Here is a 19,395-nt window from a genome sequence, read left to right on the forward strand (position 1 = left end):
AAAAAATCTTAAATGTCCTTGACAACTGACACCAAGAATAAATGAAATTGGATAAGTACTTTGTATTGTTTTTCATGTTTATTCTGTATTTATTATTATATAAGTAACTAAAATGTAAAAATAGGGAACTTTCTAGGTTAGTTAAGATTAGATAAAATAAATAATAATAATAAACACATTTCATGAGGCAAGCATGTGAGCAGTATGTGGGTAATTTAATTCTTTGGTGTAACATCATGAACTGCATGTGCTCTAAGTGATTAGCAACTTATAATAGTGAGGATAGTAGTTAGAGACAGTTTAAAGAGTAATAAAGCAGTATCATTTAATTACAAATAGACTTACTGTTTTGAGCTTGAAGCTACTTAGGATAAATAAATGTAGTTTCATTTATGGTTTGAAGTTATTCTGAAAATAACTGTGGTTATGAGTTCAGTCAAATTGACCAATCCGTTTTGAGTAGAGAAAATAACAGATATAAACTTTTCATAAAAGAAAAGCATTTGAAATGTATTTAGGAGGTTTCAGGAAAATTTGAGATTTTTGATATGAGAAAAACTTTTTTTAATCTTAACATGAAAATTACTTTTCATATGGACTATTCAAAACAAATACTCAGTATATTAATGTGCAAATCTTTTTTTAGTTTATTAAAAATACTTCATTAAAAGAATGACTTTTTTGTATGGGAAAGACTTTTAATGCTAACTGAGAGACTGCAAAATTTTGTGAAGATTCACATACTATATTGAAAGTTAGAGTATTAAATCAAAGTAAAGTACAAAGAGGTCACAGAGTCAGTCAAGTTGACTGAGCATGTGGTTAAAGAGTTAATGAGCTTCAGCTTCCTAATATTTTGTAAATACTTGAGTGTCCATAAATTAATCATTTATTTTTTCTGTTAAGATACTGAACCAAATTTAAATGACTAATTAAATGCATGTTAAAGTTGTATTTTAATTCTTAGTCATTAAGTACAAGTAGAGTATTACAATTTGATGTATTGTAACATGTTAAAGTAACTATATTCTTGTTATTGTTAATGGATGCTGCATATATGGTTAAACAAAAAATACTTGTTAACTGATCTTTTTAGCTGAGTAATAACTTTTTGGGTGTACATGTTTGACTGTTTTATGATGTCTTGTGTATTCATTTTCTGACTTTTAGCCAGGATATCATATTCATTTTTTACCTTGAATTGTCTTTATTTTAATAAGTTTTTTTTTTTAACGAGACTTCCTTGTTCAGTCCTGATTTGTTAACTTACAACAGGGTATTGATTTTTGTCCGGGTGAGAAAGTTGAAGGAATCACCAGTCATCAACAAATGAATTACACTTCACAACCAAAAATATTCCATCTTGGGAGAGATCCTGGAGAAAAGTATTCCTTGAAGTAAGGTTATTTAAAACAAATTTGGTGGTATCAGTCCTTTAATTCTCATGTTTACTGAAGGTGGGTGCAAGAGCACCTCTCATAACCTCGCATTTCTGATGTGTTTTTGCCATCATGTATAATCTGTAAGGGTACTTTATTGAATGTAAAACTTTATAAGTAGATATTTATAGTGAGATCAGCATAACTGTGATCAAATGGTACTTTCTAACTTTATTCTATGGGATATAATGTTATTCAAGGGTATTATTCAAATATATTTTTATTCTTCTAAAGAGATTTAGATAATCCATCAAATGATTGTCAAATGAGGTTTTCCCACCTTTCTTTATGTACTACTCTGTGGCATTACTTAACAAACTTTCTAGTACTAATAGGAAATACCTTTATTCTTATCAATGTATGAAGTAGAATCTTTATTAATACAAGTTAACTTTAGGGGGGGACTCTTTTCTTTGATTATTCATCAAAGTCGTACTTTAAATTTGTTTGGCTCCTCTGATCCTTCCTAGTTGTTATTGCCCTCTTACAAGAATATCATGGGGATTTTTTGTGGGGAAATGCAATTATCTTCCTACCATCAAGAGTATTTTTGCTTCTTTTTTTTCTCTCTCTCTTTATATGATTTTGTTTTTGGAACTGTGTGCTTCTTTTACAGAATTGTTGTCCCTGCCCAAGGTGATTTTTCTTCAACAAACTCTTTTATTCTTCATAGGGAACCTAAACCTTCTTTTATTTTCCAGTTATTTTGGTGTTAAAGATTCTTTTAAGGATAGATGGTGTTCTGTCCTACATTCCTTCCAACCTTCTCTGTCATTAGAAGATTCATTATAAACTTTATTTCTGCCATTAAGAACATTAGCTCTGCTGAACACAAGGCAGATATGACAAACATCTGAGTAGCTCAGGACCTAACAAAAATGACTTTATCAACCACTTTGCAAGACTTCTCATCCTAAATCTGTATTTTGTGCAGAGGCTTGATATGTTCCATCAACTTTTCTTTTTATCTAGAATTACTATGAAAGATCTTACTGTGAAATTGAAATACAATTATTGGATTCCTTGGTTCACAAATTAGATTAATGGAGCAGATGCATGGAACAAAAATGGAATGAGACAGTTGCTTATGCATTAAATCTGAAAATTGTTTGAGTTTTAAGACATAATGATTTCAAAGATTGAACAAAGCAAATTGTTGCTTAAAATCAAAGATCGCATAAGTTCAAGCTGAGAATATTTTAATATTTTTATGTATCTATGTCCCAGGTGGGACAGTAATAAGTTTACAGAATTATAACACTGGAACCAGGGGCGTAGATTTTTTACAATTGGTAATCTCTGATTATGTGAACCTGAAAGCTGTAAACATGCAGTCAGAGTAATCTTGTTGCCACGATACTTGGATGTATACTTAGGCCAACTGACTGATACTTATGAAGTTACGAACTATAACTTAGATCGAAAAGCTTAGAAGCACACCTATATTAAAGATGTACATTTTGGCTACTGAAAAAGCCTACATCTAGGCCTAATTATGTAATTGGATTGGTAAGAATACAAGAATCACAAGAACAAATGCAATTTGTAGGCCTGTGATGCAATAAAACAATTCAACAGACCAAACTGTAGGGTGGGATGATTGTATGCACCATACCCCCCATCTAAAATGAAGGGGGGGATGTATACCCTCCATCACCCCTAGGATCTATGCCACTGACTGGAACCCATGTTTCATTTCCCTGTGGTAGAAACATCAGATAATTCAATGTGGTTTTGCACTGAAAAAAACTACAACTGCTTTCGTACTAACCATCATTGCATGCATATTTATCTAACATTGTATTAAATATTATCCATAGCACTTACTTTCTTCATTTTACTACAATTTTACAATATAATCTTAAAAAATATTACATATAATTGTCATTTTGGTGAATAGCAAGTCAAGTAACTCCTAATACAATTGCTGTAATAATGAGTCAAGCACAATTATTCCTTTCTTCTTTGAGTTAATATAAAAATCTCATAAAGAATAATGCTATTTAAGTTGTGGAAAAATGTGGATAAAACTAGAAGTAACTATTATGTACACATCTGCCTTTCACAGAAAATTTGAAATGCATCTTTTTATAAGGCTAGATAAAGTTCACATTTAGTCAGTACTGAGTCAAATAATATTTGCCATAATGCACTGATCAAAATCTTATGAAAAACAAGGATGCAGTTTTTCATTTCAAACTACTTTCTTTGAAAAAAAATTCAACCGTGTCTTCAATTAGAAAATACTTTTTAATTAAGTTGTTCCCTATAGAAACAGAAGAGCAATTTTTTTGGTAAAAGTATGCTAAAACAGTTATAGAAAAGTATTCTAGAAAAACAGTTATAGCACCTGAGAAAAACTAATACAAAAGTTTTATAATATTTCACTAAATAAAAATGTCGTCTAGTAATTATTAATTAATGAGTGTGTTAAGTATTCATAGCTAAATATTTGAGTGAGTAACTAAACAGTAGCAATAAATACAAACAGATCCCATAAGAAAAGTTGAATAATACAAAGTTGTAGGACTTGTATAGTTCTGTTAAAGAGGGTTATATATGCTAGTTGGATATTAATTTGTCAAGATTTCTCCTCAAACTATTGATAAACATGGTTATAACCGAAAGTTTCGCATCAGAACCTAAATTAACTGAAATTCCCTATTCTGGACAATCTTTGTCATTATGGTACTTTAGTTTTTATTGCACAATACAGAGAAAAGTTATTTTTAGATATTTTTCAATGCAAACATGTCAAACATTGACAGTTCATCATTCTGTAATTTGATATTTCAAAAAGTTCTGAAAGGAAAACATCTACCATCATTGGGCTACAAATTTCATAGATGGATCCAGAATTTTGTAATGTGAGCATAAATAGGTTGTCAAGCTAAAAGGACTGAATACATATGTTATCTAGGTGGGATGGAGCAGTCCAATATCCAGAGAACAACTGTTCTGAAGAAAAAAGGTTAGACACACATAACCAGTCCATCTTCCAAAGAAGTACCCATTACTTCTGTGGAAAGCTTTTTCTGAGAGTTTGCTTTCATAAATTGTTGAAGTCATTGTACTTTAGAACCTTTCTTTACCATTTTTTGTTTTCTGTCAAAAGTGAACATCTTTGTCACATATCTGTTTCACCAGGTACTTTCCTTCTGAATGTGTGTTTGTCAGCTTCTCAGTTTCCTTGTAAAACTTTTTTTCTTGTTCACCTTCTTTGACTGTGGTCGTTTGTCTTTGTTACTTTAAAAGAAGCCATCTGTCTATATTTGTCTTCTTTCTACCTATTATAATGATTATCACTAAGATCTTTTAGCTTGTTAATCAGATTCTTTTATGAGAATTAAACTTAGTTTATATTTTTCTGCTTAATATTTGATGATGAATTAGGTTGCAATCTCTTGTTGAACTGCTTTTTTAAGTGTAAAGATTGCTAGTTATTCTTCCTCCTAACCTCCAACTTTTAATTATATGTAAACCCTATCCTTCTTATTCAACATTCTTCTGGAAGAATTCTGTTTTAAGGGTCTTCCAGATTAAAGCCTTTTGTCATGTCTTCAGATCCATACCATCTTGACGTTTTGAATTTTAATTTTCAGCTTTCTAGCCAAGGAAATCATACAAGTATTTTTAGTTATTCTCGTATTTTTCTGCAGTACAGCAGTAAGTCTATGAACTTACAATGTTAAAATTGGGTTTGATTATCCTTAGTGGGCTCAGCAGATAGATAGCCCAATGCCTTAAGAAAAACACACATCTTTCTTGTTCGGAAGCACATAGAGAAAATGGTAGTGTGTTATCTATCTACATTATATTTTAGTTCTTGATTCTGAATATCTCTAAACTGAAGGTTCTTACAAATTGTTTTGTTTTCCTTCTTGTAGACTGTGAATGTTGAAGATGGACATTTTATATCTATCTCTCAGTTCATGTGATCCCAAAGAAGTTTCTTTATTTTACTACCTGCAAAATTATGTCCTTAGATGTGTTTTTTCAGGGGGTAAAGGGGCTTGGCACAATATCTGACCACCAAAGTGATTGTTTTTTTCTGTTTGTCTTCAATCATCTTAGGTTTTCATTTCTCTTTTGGTTACTTGGCTAACATCTGCCAAGTCACAAGATATATCATTACTCTTAACTCATCTGATTTTCACTCGTGCATCAAGTGTAGTTTTTATTTAAATTTTCAGCATCTCATTCACACCTTAATAATATTCTTTTTCCTACCTTGGAAATATTATTGATTTCTTACATAGTTTAAAACTGTTGCATATTTCCTGATTTTTCATTTTCTATGTAACTAGTAGATTCTCTGTCATTCGGAAAACAACTTTCTGTCAGGTCCCGAGATATTTCAGATGCAGTGGGGTTTCTTTCTCTCCTGCTGTGTTGAATTCCATAGAAATGGGTGGATATTTTCATCCCACTTTTGTTTTTCTTCTATATAGTTTATCTGTTTACAGATATTTTCATATTATTGGACTAAGTTTATTTTTAGCCTTTGGTCTTATACAGAGATAATGTTTTTATTTACAGGATTTATTCATAGTCAGGTGGTGTTGGCTTATTTTGACAATGCTACCATTGTATCTAAATAGGTTGCAGAAGGCTCCAGCTCCCCTTGTATTTTCTTCTGGTCATGGATAGTTTGTCAGCTTTTATTCTTTCATTTGCCTTTTGGGCATGTTGAATTCATGTGTCCATCAAACAACTTGGAGCCCTGCATGACCAGGTGGTTAAGACACTCAACTCACGACTGTCAGACCAATCATTATGTGTTTCTTGTGAGAATGCTCCTCTTCATGAATATCAACAGACTTTCCATACTATATTGTATCTTCTCCCTAAAATACACAAGCCAGTAAATCTTGATAGACCCACAGTTATTTTGTTTCCATCACAACATTCTTTGACTTGTAAAGGGAGGGTCGCAGGTTCGAATCCCCGTCACACCAAACATGCTCACCCTTTCAGCTATGAGGGCATTATAATGTAACAATCAATCCCACTTTTCATTGGTAAAAGAGTAGCCCAAGAGTTGGCAGTTGGTGGTAATGATGAGCTGCCTTCCCTCTAGTTTTACACTGCTAAATTAGGGACAACTAGTGCAGATAGCCCTTGTGTAGCTTTGCATGAAATTCAAAAAACAAACAAAAAAGACTACTGAAACTGCTAGTTATTAGTTTTATGAGAACTGTACCATCATCTAGGCAGAAAATATTACTATAATACAATAATTTCTATAATTTCTAGTTTAGTAAACGATTTTAACACAAAACTGTTTTGTTGACAAAAATTACACAAGAAATGGTGCAATGTTATTGAATGGAAGATGTTGTAATACATACCAGGTGACTGGTTTAACAGTAACATGAATTGTTCAACCTTAAAGATAGACTTTGTGTGAAATATAGTAATTACAGTTATTTTCTTATAGTTTCTTATTATAAACTTTTGTTTAACTTTTTCAAAGTAAAAATGTAAAAATTAAATTACATTTTCACTGATATATTTATTTATTTATTTAATGTCTTTTAAATTATCCAGATTCTAGTTCATTTATTATTCTGTTTTCAGCCCAAAGTCTGAAGAATATCAGAGAGCTAAATCTGCCATTTTAGAGATAGTTAAGGAACACAAGAAAAATTTAACACCAGGGAAGCCACAGTTAAACTGGTGTGATAAAGCAGTTATGGTATGTAATATATATGTTGTTAGCTCCTGAATGTTTAGAATACTTGCAGGAGCCAATTGCCTGAATTTTGGGGCTTACCTGATCCAACTCTAACCTAATGCATGAAAAGCTGACTTATATAAATAAAATATTGTTAAGAACTAGAAGCTCATTTGAAACTAATGAAATGCCCACCTTTGAACAATATGGAAATGGTAATTCTCAAAGTCCTGTACATGCTAGAGGCCAACCATACTCCCCCTTACCCATCCACTGCCATAATATTGCTTGGAAAAAAAAGAAAATAAAAATAGCTTTATTTGTGTTATAATTTAGCATGTTATTCTAATTATCTATCACTAATAGAGCTTAGAGGTGGAAAATATTTACTCATAGCTTTCATAGGCTTATGGGTACCACAGCATACCTCAGACATTTTTCATTAAATGTACACATTTTGAAAGGTTTTTTTTTTAATACTGTGTCTTATTAAAATATCTTTGTATATACACACACTGGTGCATTTGAGAGTTTGTTCATTATTTGAAATTAACTGCACTTAGATTTGAAACTTGTAGTATGTTTAAAGAGCTGGTTGGTGTGGTCTTACCTAATTGAACTTCTTAATTATGGTATGTTTTTTAAATCTATAATGCATACATTTGTTGATAATGTTATTTATTAAAGAGTTTCTGAGCAAAACTATCCATTGCTTAATATTTAAGGGTGGTGTGTATTTGGTCTATATAATTCCTTTTGTTTATGTAACTTCAATGATTTTTTTTCATTCCTTAAAGCATTGGTCACCCCCTGGTTGTAAGAAGTTGAAAAGGTGTTTGACACCTCCCCTATCCAAGCCATATCTTTGCTCCTGGCCTCACTAAGTGACGTCAAAAGAAAAGTGACTAATAATCACCTAAGGTGATTGGTAGGTTTAAATGTTGGATTACAGAAAAATTTATGGACCTTTTTTGAAAAATTTTCCCCACCACTGAAAATACCTTGTAGCTCTGTGTCAGTGTCATGTTTTTCAATCCCATTTAGCTTCATTAGAACATTAACACATCAGCTACAGTATACTAACTGTATATGCAATATAACTGTCATTCATATTTAGAATTCACCATAATATTTCTTGTAAACAACTTTGTTTATTTTAAAATTTTGTTTGAAATTGATTTTTAAGTAATTATTTTTGTAATTTTTTTCACTTTTAAATTTTAAGGATGATTTTGAGTGTATAACATAATTTAAAATAAAGTTCAAAAATATAAACTTGATTTCCTGAAAACTTCAGTTTCTGTACATTTTAAAGCTCCACAGTAATTACATCTCACAAAAAGTTGTATCACTTGCTAACCATTTTCTGTCTAACCTTGGTGGATAATACTTTGTTTTCATATTTATCAGTAACATGTACTGATCTCTGGCCCTTAAGACATCTGACGCTCTTTCTGCCTCCTTTTCTATGTACTTCATACATTTTTCTTTTATTGTTCGTGTCTAACCAGAACATTCTACCACTGGAAATTGTGACATGATATATTCTAACTTCTATTAATAATATAACATGGAACATAATCCCATTTGACCCAACTAAACTTGTGGTCATTTGTTTACTTTGATGTTGTTTTGTAAAAGCTTTTACATGTTTCTCTGACATAGTTTTAGACAAAGTCTGACTTACCTCATGGTGAATATTCCCAACATGTAAATATTGTATGGAACCTTAATATTTTTGTTAATACTGTGCTTTCATTTCTATTCACTAAATGTTTCCTTCTGTGCTGTATTAACTTGAAAATGTATTATTTCTCTCTTACTGTTAACTGATTTCCTTACTCTAGCACATACTTGGGACCATTATTTCAATCCATTTCTTTTTACCATGTCTAATTCAATACTTCAAATTTGTTAGGTTATTTCAGGATTTTAAGTAAATATCATTTCCTTAATTTAGTTTATTCCTCATGTGATAAACAGTTGGATTTGATGTGAAGCATTTAAAATGAATCTGAAAGAACATGAAATTAGAGTTAGCAGTCTGACACTCCTGAGCTGCTGAGGTTCAGAAGGATCTGTGATAGTTTTTAAATATTACCAAATATACAGGTGGTGAAAATCATTTTCAAAAACTAAACACGTCACTAGACTCGACACATTTTTATACTTTATCTGATATTTCACTTGTGAGGTTTTATTTAAGAATGCACTTCAATCTGTGTAAACAAGATTAAAAATGAAGTATGGAATGTAAGAAACATAAATACATGAAACAGAATTCATAAACGTACTTAGAAATTCCTCCTGCATTCTGTGTTTCACTATTAAGCTTGTTTAAATGAGATAAAATAGCTCTCTGATAAAGCCTTACAGGTAAAATTCTGTCAAATCATATATTATTATTTTTACCTAAGGAGAAAACTATGGATGCTTGTATCCATATAACTGCCCCTCAGTCAGGGATAGCTTCCATACTTAGCTCCAGATGTAAAGCATCAAAGAGAAAGAAGTGATGTGGTGATTTGCTAATTGGTTTTCCTCACAAGGATCCTTATTAGGAAAATATTCGATTTAATTTGTATCTTAGTATGGTTTTGCTTAAAATATCCTAGCGAAAAAAACAACACTTTGTTTCGTCATTATGTACTGCAGATTGAAATTGCTTTCACTTTAATTTATAACAGATGATCCTTATTGTAATTCTTCCGTGTTTGTTTGCCTCTTCAGTGCAGCACTATTTTCTGGTATTGTAACTAATTTTAATTGTTATACGTTTATTGTCTACTACGTTTAACTTTTATCCAAGTTCTTTGTTCTTTTAATTTCTCTAACTTTCACTGATACACTGGCTTTCTCGTTAAGTTCCCAGAATATTGTTTATTTTTTATTATGTTGGCTCATTTAATTACTTGTAAAAAAATTAATACTTATAGTTAAATGTGACAGAGAAACTGTTAAAGCATAACTGTTTTGGTTGTAATTATCTATTTTTTTCTGTCACTTTTAAATTTCATGGTACCTTAAAAACATAGTGTGTGCTTATTGAATATTTCAAATAATTTGTGAATGAAATTTGTTTTAATTTCTTCCAGTGCAGGATATTAATTATCAGTATGTTTCTATTAATTTGTTTTAATTTCTTCCAGTGCAGGATATTAATTATCAGTATGTTTCTATTAATTTGTTTTAATTTCTTCCAGTGCAGGATATTAATTATCAGTATGTTTCTATTAATTTGTTTTAATTTCTTCCAGTGCAGGATATTAATTATCAGTATGTTTCTATTAATTTGTTTTAATTTATTCCAGTGCAGGATATTAATTATCAGTATGTTTCTATTAATTTGTTTTAATTTCTTCCAGTGCAGGATATTAATTATCAGTATGTTTCTATTAATTTGTTTTAATTTATTCCAGTGCAGGATATTAATTATCAGTATGTTTCTATTAATTTGTTTTTTCACGTCCAGTGATATGAAAAAGGAAAAGTGTGAAAAACATTCTTTCATGTTTCAAATATTTTTCATTAAAAATACATAACTATTTGTGTATGAAATGGACATAAGGGTTAAAGAATGTATTATATTCGATGTTTTTATCTCGTAGTCTTATAATACATTATTTTTGCTCTGTGTTATCTATCTCGTCCACTATTAATTGAAGGAGATTGTTAATCAAGTCCTGCATAGCCATCTCCAGGGCTTTGTCGGCAGCTTTATCCTCCCCGTGACCTTCCAAACCTAAAACAGGGTCACGGACCTTAGCTCTCATGCGAAACTTCAGAAAGCCAACCATGTGATTTTTAATCTCGTACTCAAAGTAACGATCTTCTCCGAGCTCTGGTACCGGGATCTGCAGAGTAACAGTTTACTAAACTATTAGACTTCGAATTTCATTTTAAAAACCAAAACCATAGCATGTTTTATTTTAATAGCAAAGAATTAATTATAAGGATCAGATTAGTGTAATTAAAATTAATCAAACTCGTAACAGATATTTATATTTGAAATCACACACACGCACAAACAACATCAAACAAAGTCCCAAAAATTCGAAGTCATTGTGGGTTTGTTTACTACTTGTGTCTCCAGGTTAAACATAGAGCATTTATAATATACATATATATTTGTCTACGCAAGCTTAAGTACAGTTTTAGCCTTAGTCTAAAGTAAACTTAAAAATCACAACTTTAATTAACGTTCCCATGGCAAAGGTCGGGTTTTTATTTTATCGATCAAATACACGTCAATTCGTGCGATTCTTTATTATTATTTTTTTGCAAGAAACAGGTGAACAAAAGTAATGAATATAATGAAAGATTTTTGGAAGCTAACTAAATACCTTTAGTCTCGTTTGATTACTCCACTCGGAAGTACTGTTTTATTGATATATTATCACTATGGTGGTATTTCAGTCTGCCGTCTGGTACAATTCGGTGAGCATGGAAAGGCACAGTTACGACAGAAAGTGTTCGTACCCCTGAGTCGTGGGTAGTTTTTTACTCATAACTTAAAGTATTACGATAAGGATAATGAAAGTTTCGTATATTATAAATATTGTACTAACACACATCTACGTAAATGTTTATGTAAATTGAATGACAAATAAATTGTTTATAAACAAATAACCAAACATAGGAAGGGCAGAAAGTGTTCGTGCATCTACTTTAATGGTCAGTTGTGTAGCCTTTCAGGTGAATTACTTGGCGCAATCTCTCCTCATAGCCCCCATGACCGTTTGACAGTACTCGACTGGTATTTTCTTCCATTCTTCTTTACAGAAGGCCTCCAATTCTTGCAAGTTTTTCGGATGACGCTGATGAATCCTGGTCTTCAACTCATGCCAAACTTTTTCAATTGGGTTGAGATCGGGTGACTACGATGGCCACTCCAGAACGCTTATATGGTTTCTCTGCAACCAGGATTGCACATAATTTGATGTGTGGTTAGGGTCATTGTCGTGCTGGAAGATCCAACGACGCTCAAGTCGCAAGTTCCGAGCATCATTCTTGATATAAGTGTCTAATATATCAACGTACCCTTCTTTTTTCATGATTCCGTTGACGCGGTGAAGGCTGCCTACACCAGAAGAGCTAAAGAAACCCATGCTAAGCATGATCGAGCCACTTCCGTGTTTAACTGTATGGACAGTGTTCTTTTGAAGATTTCGTTCCCCCTTCTTACGGAAAATATAGCGAACATTATTGTGGCAGAGGACAGTATGCTTTGAACCCAGAGGAGTGTAACATGTTGTAACTGTAGAGGTGCTTACATCAACACCATTTTCCCTTACCAGCTTTTGGATATAATTACGTATTAAACGAGGGTTTCTACTAACCTCTCTGAGAACCTTTCTCTTGGTTCTCTCTGGAATTTTGGTGAGGCGTCTGGAACGAGGGAGGTTAGCAGTTGATCCTGTAAGCTTAAACTTGGCAATTATGCTTTAAACAGTAGATTTAGGCACATTAAGTTGTATAGCAATACCAGAAAGAGATACACGAGACTTGTATTTTACAATAATTCGTTTTTTTTTAAATCACTGGACAGTTTCCTGTTCGCCATGATGACCAAGCAGATAATGACGGAGATTGCGCTAAATTGCTGGAAGTAAATGTTTCACCAGCTAAATTCCAATAATTATGAACCCAGTGTCTAGTTCTGGAATGGTATAATGTAGTTTATTCGCCAAACTAAACAACATTTTTACGGGAATAACAGTTATTTCACACGTTCTGAAATGTACGAACACTTTCTGCTCCTCCTAATTTTGGTTATTTGTTTATAAAGTTTATTTGTCATTTAATTTAAGTAAAAATTTATGTAGATGTGTTAGTATAATATTTATAAAATATCATACTTCTATTAACCAAATCGTGATACTTAAGTTATGAGAAAAAACTGCTCGGGACTCAGGGGAACGAACACTTTCTGTCGTAACTGTATATTCAGCTGCTGTTCTTGAACCACTTTAATATTTGAAATTTTAGGTGTATGGAAACATGACCTTCAATTACTTTATTGATGTTGTCACACAGGGCAGTCTTACAATACGTCATTCCATTCCGCTAACAGTTGTTTAAGTATACCTTTGTATACTTGAAGTATCCTATTAATTAACTTATCTCTCTTTGCAACAATGGAAAGGCATAACAATCAGTGGATTCAATGACTATTGTAGTAATACACTGCTGGCCAAAATGTTAAGGCCAATGATCATAAAGAAAAAATATGCATTTTGCGTTACCAGACTCAACCACTTATTTGAGTAGAGCTTCGAAAGATGAAAATAAGAAAAGGGAAAATAAAAATAGAAAACTTTAACATTTTTAATAGAGAAAATGTAAACACTATGAAATTAACCAAAATACTAGCTGGTCAAAAGTTTAAGACCATACTAAAAAGAAGTCCTAAACAGGGTAGGAAATGCCCAACAAGAGGTCTCAGTAGTGAGTTGCACGACCGTCATTGCGAATAACTTCAAGCATTCGCTGTGGTATGGTCGATATAAGCGTTTGCTGGCTGTAATGTTATTCCAAGTGGTGAAGATGGCTTCACGAAGATCATTTACTGTTTGGAAATGACGACCATTTTTTATGGACTTCCCTTGTCATCCCCCCCCCCCAACATTTTCAATGGGGTTCAGTTCGGGCGAACACGCTGGATGATCCTAAAGAATCACGTTATTCGCCATGAAAAAAGTCCTTTGTCCTGTAGGCATTGTAGATTGCAGCGTTGTCTTGCTGAAAGATCCAGTCATTTCCACACAAGCGAGGGCCTTCAGTCAACAAGGATGCTCTCTTCAACATGCCATTGTACCTAACTGCTGTTTGACGCCCCTGTATAACCTGAAGCTCCATTGTTCCATGGAAGGAGAAAGCACCCCAGATCATGATGAAACCTCCTCCACTGTGTCGTGTAGAAATAGTCTCCGGTGGGATATCCTTATCGTGCCAGAAACGTTGGAAGCCATCTGGACCATCCAGGTTAAATTTTTTCTTATTGGAGAACAAAACCTTCGTCCACTTTCTACGTCCCATGTTTGGTGCTTCTCAGCAAAGTGTAACCGAGCTGTTTCGTGGTGTGGAAAGAGGTGTGACCTTCGAAGATGTTCACGGTTTTTAAAGCCTTTCTCTCGTGGATGCCGTCTGATTCTTCTTGAGCTGCATTCTGCGTCCATAAGGACCTTAATGTGGTTCGAAGATCGGCTGGTGTCTTGCCGAACAACCCGTCGAATCCTCTGCTCAACGCCGGCGAAATTTTCTTGGGCCGACCACTTGAAATTCTCGTTCCGTATCCCTCAGGGTCTTTCAAAGCTTTGCTCAAATAAGTGGTTAAGTCTAACAACGCAAAATGCATATTTTTTCTTTATGTTCATTGGCCTTAAGATTTTGGCCAGCAGTGTATGTATATGTACATACACACGTATGACAAATCTATGTCTATTGAAAATTAAAAAGGTAGGGTCTACGGAGTTCTGCAGTATAGTAGTAAAATGCAAAATGTATTTGAAATAGTGTCGACAAGATAACTTATTTTAAACGGAGTTTGGTTTGATTTGGGTTTTCAGAGTCGCTTGGAATCTCTTATTAAAGCCGTAGTCTTAGATATACGTCGATTTCTGTTAGTTTTGTAATAACTGCTATTTACGTTGTACAAGGCCTGGCATGGCCAAGCGCGTAAGGCGTGCGACTCGTAATCCGAGGGTCGCGGGTTCGCGCCCGCGTCGCGCCAAACATGCTCGCCCTCCCAGCCGTGGGGCGTTATAATGTGACGGTCAATCCCACTATTCGTTGGTAAAAAAAGTAGCCCAAAAGGTGGCGGTGGGGGGTGATGACTAGCTGCCTTCCCTCTAGTCTTACACTACTAAATTAGGGACGGCTCGGTGCAGTGGGCTAACAACCTACTCACTTAAATACTTGTTGAAGAATCCGCAAGCGAGTGCGGCCCTATGTTCCTAGATGGAATCTAATGGTGATAACTAACTAACGTTGTACAAACTGTAAAAGACAGCTTTCGCAAAGCGTTTAAAGTTGTGAATGTGCTTTAAATACATTGAAAAATACATGTAGGCTTGCAATCTCCCATGTTTTTGATGTCGATTCGATTGAATTTATTTTTCTTATCTGTTTTGCAAACGCTGCCAAGCGATGACTTACGTAAATTTAAATTCAAATATTTTTCTGTTTTTTTGTTTTTTTTAGTTTTCACTTAAGTAGTTTTACCATTTTCTTAACAATATTCTGTGATGACTATTAAAGAATAAATTAATATAATATACTGCAGTAAGTTAAATGCACATAGATTTCAATAAGTATGTGACGTCATTAATAGTTTTATATGAATTCTATTTGAATGTGTTATCCAGTTTTGAGTAACAAATTCGGTAAAAAATATTTTAATTTTATTATATTCGTGAAGGATTTCGCTTTAGATGGGGGTAAGTCTTCGGATTTACAACATTAAAATCATGGGTTCAATTCTCATCGGTTTGCTATAATAAAAATAACGACACACACATTCTAATACAGGTATACGATGGGAACAACGGATGCTCTTTACTCTGAGAACATTTATAATGGGGAATGGGGGCATTATAAGTGACGGTCAATCCCATTATTTGTTGGTAAAATATTTGACGGTGGGTGGTGATGACTAGCTGCCTTCCCTCTAGTCTTACACTGCTAAATTAGGGACGGCTAACGCAGATAGCCCTCGTGTAGCTTTGCGCGGATTTCAAAAACAAACAAACATACTTCTGACGCTTCACCCTAACGTGTGCTCTGCGAAACTAAAGGAAGCTTTAAGCGGGAGAGAAAACTCTCATTTTAGAAGTAGCCATTAAAGTTTTCCGTTTGTGAATGATATGTTTCACGTTTTCTAAATGCTTACTGAAAGTAGCCATTAAAGTTTTTCTTTCGTGAATGATATGCTTCACATTTTTTAATGAAAATATTCAGTAAGATTTTCCGTTCGTGAATAATGTTTTACATTTTCTAAATACTTAATGAAAGTAATTTTGATACCCCAATCGTTTAAAGATACATTTTCACTTGAAATGGGTTTCTCGTCATCACGAAAGTAACCATTAAAGTTTTCCGTTTGTGAATGATATGTTTCACATTTTCTAAATGCTTAATATCCAAGGTTAACACTATTTAAAACTTGATGTGTGATAAAATTACTCGTTTTCCCTCTCATCCATTGGTATGACAAGCCATACCCGCAAAACAATGCATAACATACACGTATTCAACAATGGTATTCATTTATTCTGATATATTATATAAATATCATCATATTTATCTATCAGTTAATTTAATTAAATGTTTTTATCAAACATGTTTTCTTCGGTTTGTTATAAATACATCAATACGTTATCTTATCGTGATCTCCAATTGATACATTTTGAAAATAATGTTTGCGTGTAATGTCCCACATCTACATGTATAATTATAAAGATGAGAATAATTGTTATGAAAAATAGTCATTGCAGCTTTTTATATGATACATGATACAATTGCCCTACCTGTCCTGTGCTAGCTTTAAATAACAATCCAATTTTCAACAGGAAATCCCCAACACCAGGTATTCTCTTCAACAACGCGTATAATCCAGCAATAGTGAGTCCTCCAGTGATGATTCCATTGGCAATGTGTTCATTATGCTGAGCGTATTTGGAAGCTGATTTTAATAATGCCCTATGGTGACTACGGGGATTCAAGTGATGGACATATGCTGCTGTGTCTAGAACACAACTACTTATAACAATGGCGAAGATAAGGATCCCTACAAGAATAAACAAAGTATTTTGAAATTAAGAAAATGAAACAAAAAATTAGACGTGTTAGGACTATTAAATGCTTTCTAACTTGACATTATGAGATCAAGTTCAATAGCAGTGATGGGCAGAATACATATAGCCCATGCTGTAGCTTTGGACTTAACAACAAGCAAACCTAACATTAAGTTCAAGTGTGAGTCAGAGCATGTAGTTTAAATTTCTGTTTAACTTTATTATTCATACTTAAGTGGCCTATGAAATGCAGAACGTAATTCTAATGAAGTTGTTTATGATTGATATCTTAGAATTACTAAATGGTCAGTATGTAACTTACCTTTACTGTGGTCTTCATTGTGGACCAATGACTATCGAGATCTCACTATTCATGAACCAACAACACAAAATGGAAAAATGATTATCCGATGAAATATATACGTGTGATAACATCCGGTTTGTCGTGCAAATACCATATGGATATGAATGTGTCCTATAGATATGTGTTGTCCAAGGTGTTATTTTCTCATATACTTATCATTTTTGAAGGATTTATCAGTGTTATCACTCACGTGCAAGCTCTGGTAAGAACAGTGATAACAAATATTAAACCTATTTTCAGCTAGCGTATACATCTAACCTTGAAATTCTGTACCATTTATGTTTACAGTGTATGTAAATTTTATTTTAAATATTTACTTGGTCTAATCAGTTCAGACTAAAGTAAAAATTTCATTAGAAAACATTTTGTACGTACAGGAATAATTCGTTCAACTAATTTACTAGTCCTATAAACACAGTTATGTTTAAGACTGTCTTTAACATCTTATAGAATAGACGAAATCGTGAACTAGTAACACTTAAGATACGAGTTTATTTGTTGAAGATATATGCCAATATCAGAACGCTTCTGACCAATCCTTCAACAAACTATATCATCCTCGTAATTGTTTAGATTATATTGGATGCTTAGAGGACCTAATCAAACCCTTTAAATACGTCACCACTTGCTGAACATAAGAAGTTGTGAACAGTTGAACTTAATGTTTTATTAAGTTTTGTTGCCCTTAGTGGGGCACCTCAAACACTCAGTTACTTTCTTAACTCGCATGTTTTGCAGGTAAGTTAGCCCTACAACAGCACGATGAATTGTTCGATTTAGATGACAGGTTGTGTATGTAACTGGACGAAAAGGACTGTAGAATGTGTAAGTGTTGGACCTATGCAAGAGATCACATTTAAACAAAGCAAACACTTTATTTTTCTGCTTGCTTTTCACGTAACCCTAAATAATATACACATATGTTCAATACTGAAAATAAATAATTATGGAAAAGTGATGAAAAAGGATATAGAAAACAAATTGTATGGGAGTTTCATCTCTTTGTCATGTGAAAATGAATGCACCAGAGTATAGTCACATGCTCACAGTTTACACTTTGAGTAGTATCGCCGAACCAATCAACGGTTGTTATGCCACTTTAAATCCTATAGTTTTAAGATTTGAATAGGAAACATTAGAAATAAAATTAGAGCAGAAATTAAACAGCTAAAAAAACAAAAATGGGATAACTTCCGCTCCCAACTAAATGAATAAACCGACCCTAGAAAGTTCTGGTTACACCGAGAAAGATTCACAAATGAACCCACGACAAGAAAATACCCAACATTGGAATATAACAACACCTTAACATAAACCAACAAAGAACGAGCAGAAGCCTTCGGACATTAACAACAAAACACATTTAAAAATCACATAATGACCTAGATATGAACAACTATTACTACAACAAAGTAAACAATCATGTAACAAATAACAGAATTATGCAAACCACATTTTCCAATCAATATTATTAACAGCAACACTAATAACACATATGACTATAATACTCTACTGCTCACAAAAAAAAAATCACTTATTGAACTCAAACAAGCAATCAACAATTCAAAAAACAAAGCACCAGGAAATGATGGCTTACAAACAATTCTTTTCAAAATAAGCACTCCAAAATTATTTGACCACCTATCAGCTATCTTTAATTTATTCATATACTCTGGATACAGTTTCTTGGAAACAAGCCAATATATTAATGTTCCACAAAGAAGGTAAACCAGCCAATAAGCCAAACAGTTATTGATCAATCAGCCTGACCAGCTGTGTAGGTAAAGTGTTTGAACAAATAAAAAGTAATAGACTCTTCACATTTTTGGAAATTGCTTCAAAATTACCAGAGGAACAAAACCAATTTAGAAACTTTAGACAAACAACAGATCATTTAATTAGGTTAACTGAAACGAAAATAAATAGCTTTATAATAAAAAAAGAATACATTATTGCTTGCTTTCTGGATATCGAGAAAGCATTCGACACTGTATGGCACAACGGTCTTCCGTTCCGTATGTACGAAATGGGACTACCGTGAGGAATTATTCGCTGGTTTTCTAACTTTTTGAAAATGTAGAATAAATGTAGAGGGAACTTTCTCGGAGTTCTTCACTCCAG

At 33.1% G+C, this 19,395-nt stretch overlaps 2 protein-coding genes across 2 annotated transcripts in view; one reads left to right on the forward strand and one right to left on the reverse strand.

Moving 5' to 3' along the window:
* Positions 1-8,141, forward strand: part of LOC143250749 (N-acetylgalactosamine-6-sulfatase-like) — a 44,732-nt gene extending 36,591 nt beyond the window's left edge. Inside the window, 3 exon segments of the mRNA XM_076501705.1 lie at positions 1,276-1,397; positions 7,020-7,137; positions 7,914-8,141. Coding sequence (XP_076357820.1) covers positions 1,276-1,397; positions 7,020-7,137; positions 7,914-8,000 — 327 coding nt within the window. The 3' untranslated portion in view covers positions 8,001-8,141.
* A 2,543-nt stretch (positions 8,142-10,684) lies between these two features.
* LOC143250750 (uncharacterized) lies at positions 10,685-17,343 on the reverse strand. Its single transcript, XM_076501706.1, has 3 exons — positions 17,234-17,343; positions 16,644-16,905; positions 10,685-10,970 (listed from the first exon to the last, which is right to left on the reverse strand). The coding sequence occupies exons 1-3, from the start codon at positions 17,248-17,250 to the stop codon at positions 10,737-10,739; spliced, it is 513 nt and encodes a 170-aa protein (XP_076357821.1). The 5' UTR covers positions 17,251-17,343; the 3' UTR covers positions 10,685-10,736.
* Positions 17,344-19,395: the final 2,052 nt, after the last annotated feature.

This window comes from Tachypleus tridentatus, chromosome 5 (genome assembly GCF_004210375.1).
Source record: "Tachypleus tridentatus isolate NWPU-2018 chromosome 5, ASM421037v1, whole genome shotgun sequence".
Classification (NCBI taxonomy): domain Eukaryota; kingdom Metazoa; phylum Arthropoda; class Merostomata; order Xiphosura; family Limulidae; genus Tachypleus; species Tachypleus tridentatus.

What these genes read in the sequence shown, in the direction of transcription:
- LOC143250750 (XM_076501706.1), bottom strand. An exon ending in TTAAAGCTAGCACAGGACAG is followed by an intron (nt 10,971 to 16,643) that starts GTAGGGCAATTG and finishes GTTACTCTGCAG; the next exon opens with ATCCCGGTACCAGAGCTCGG.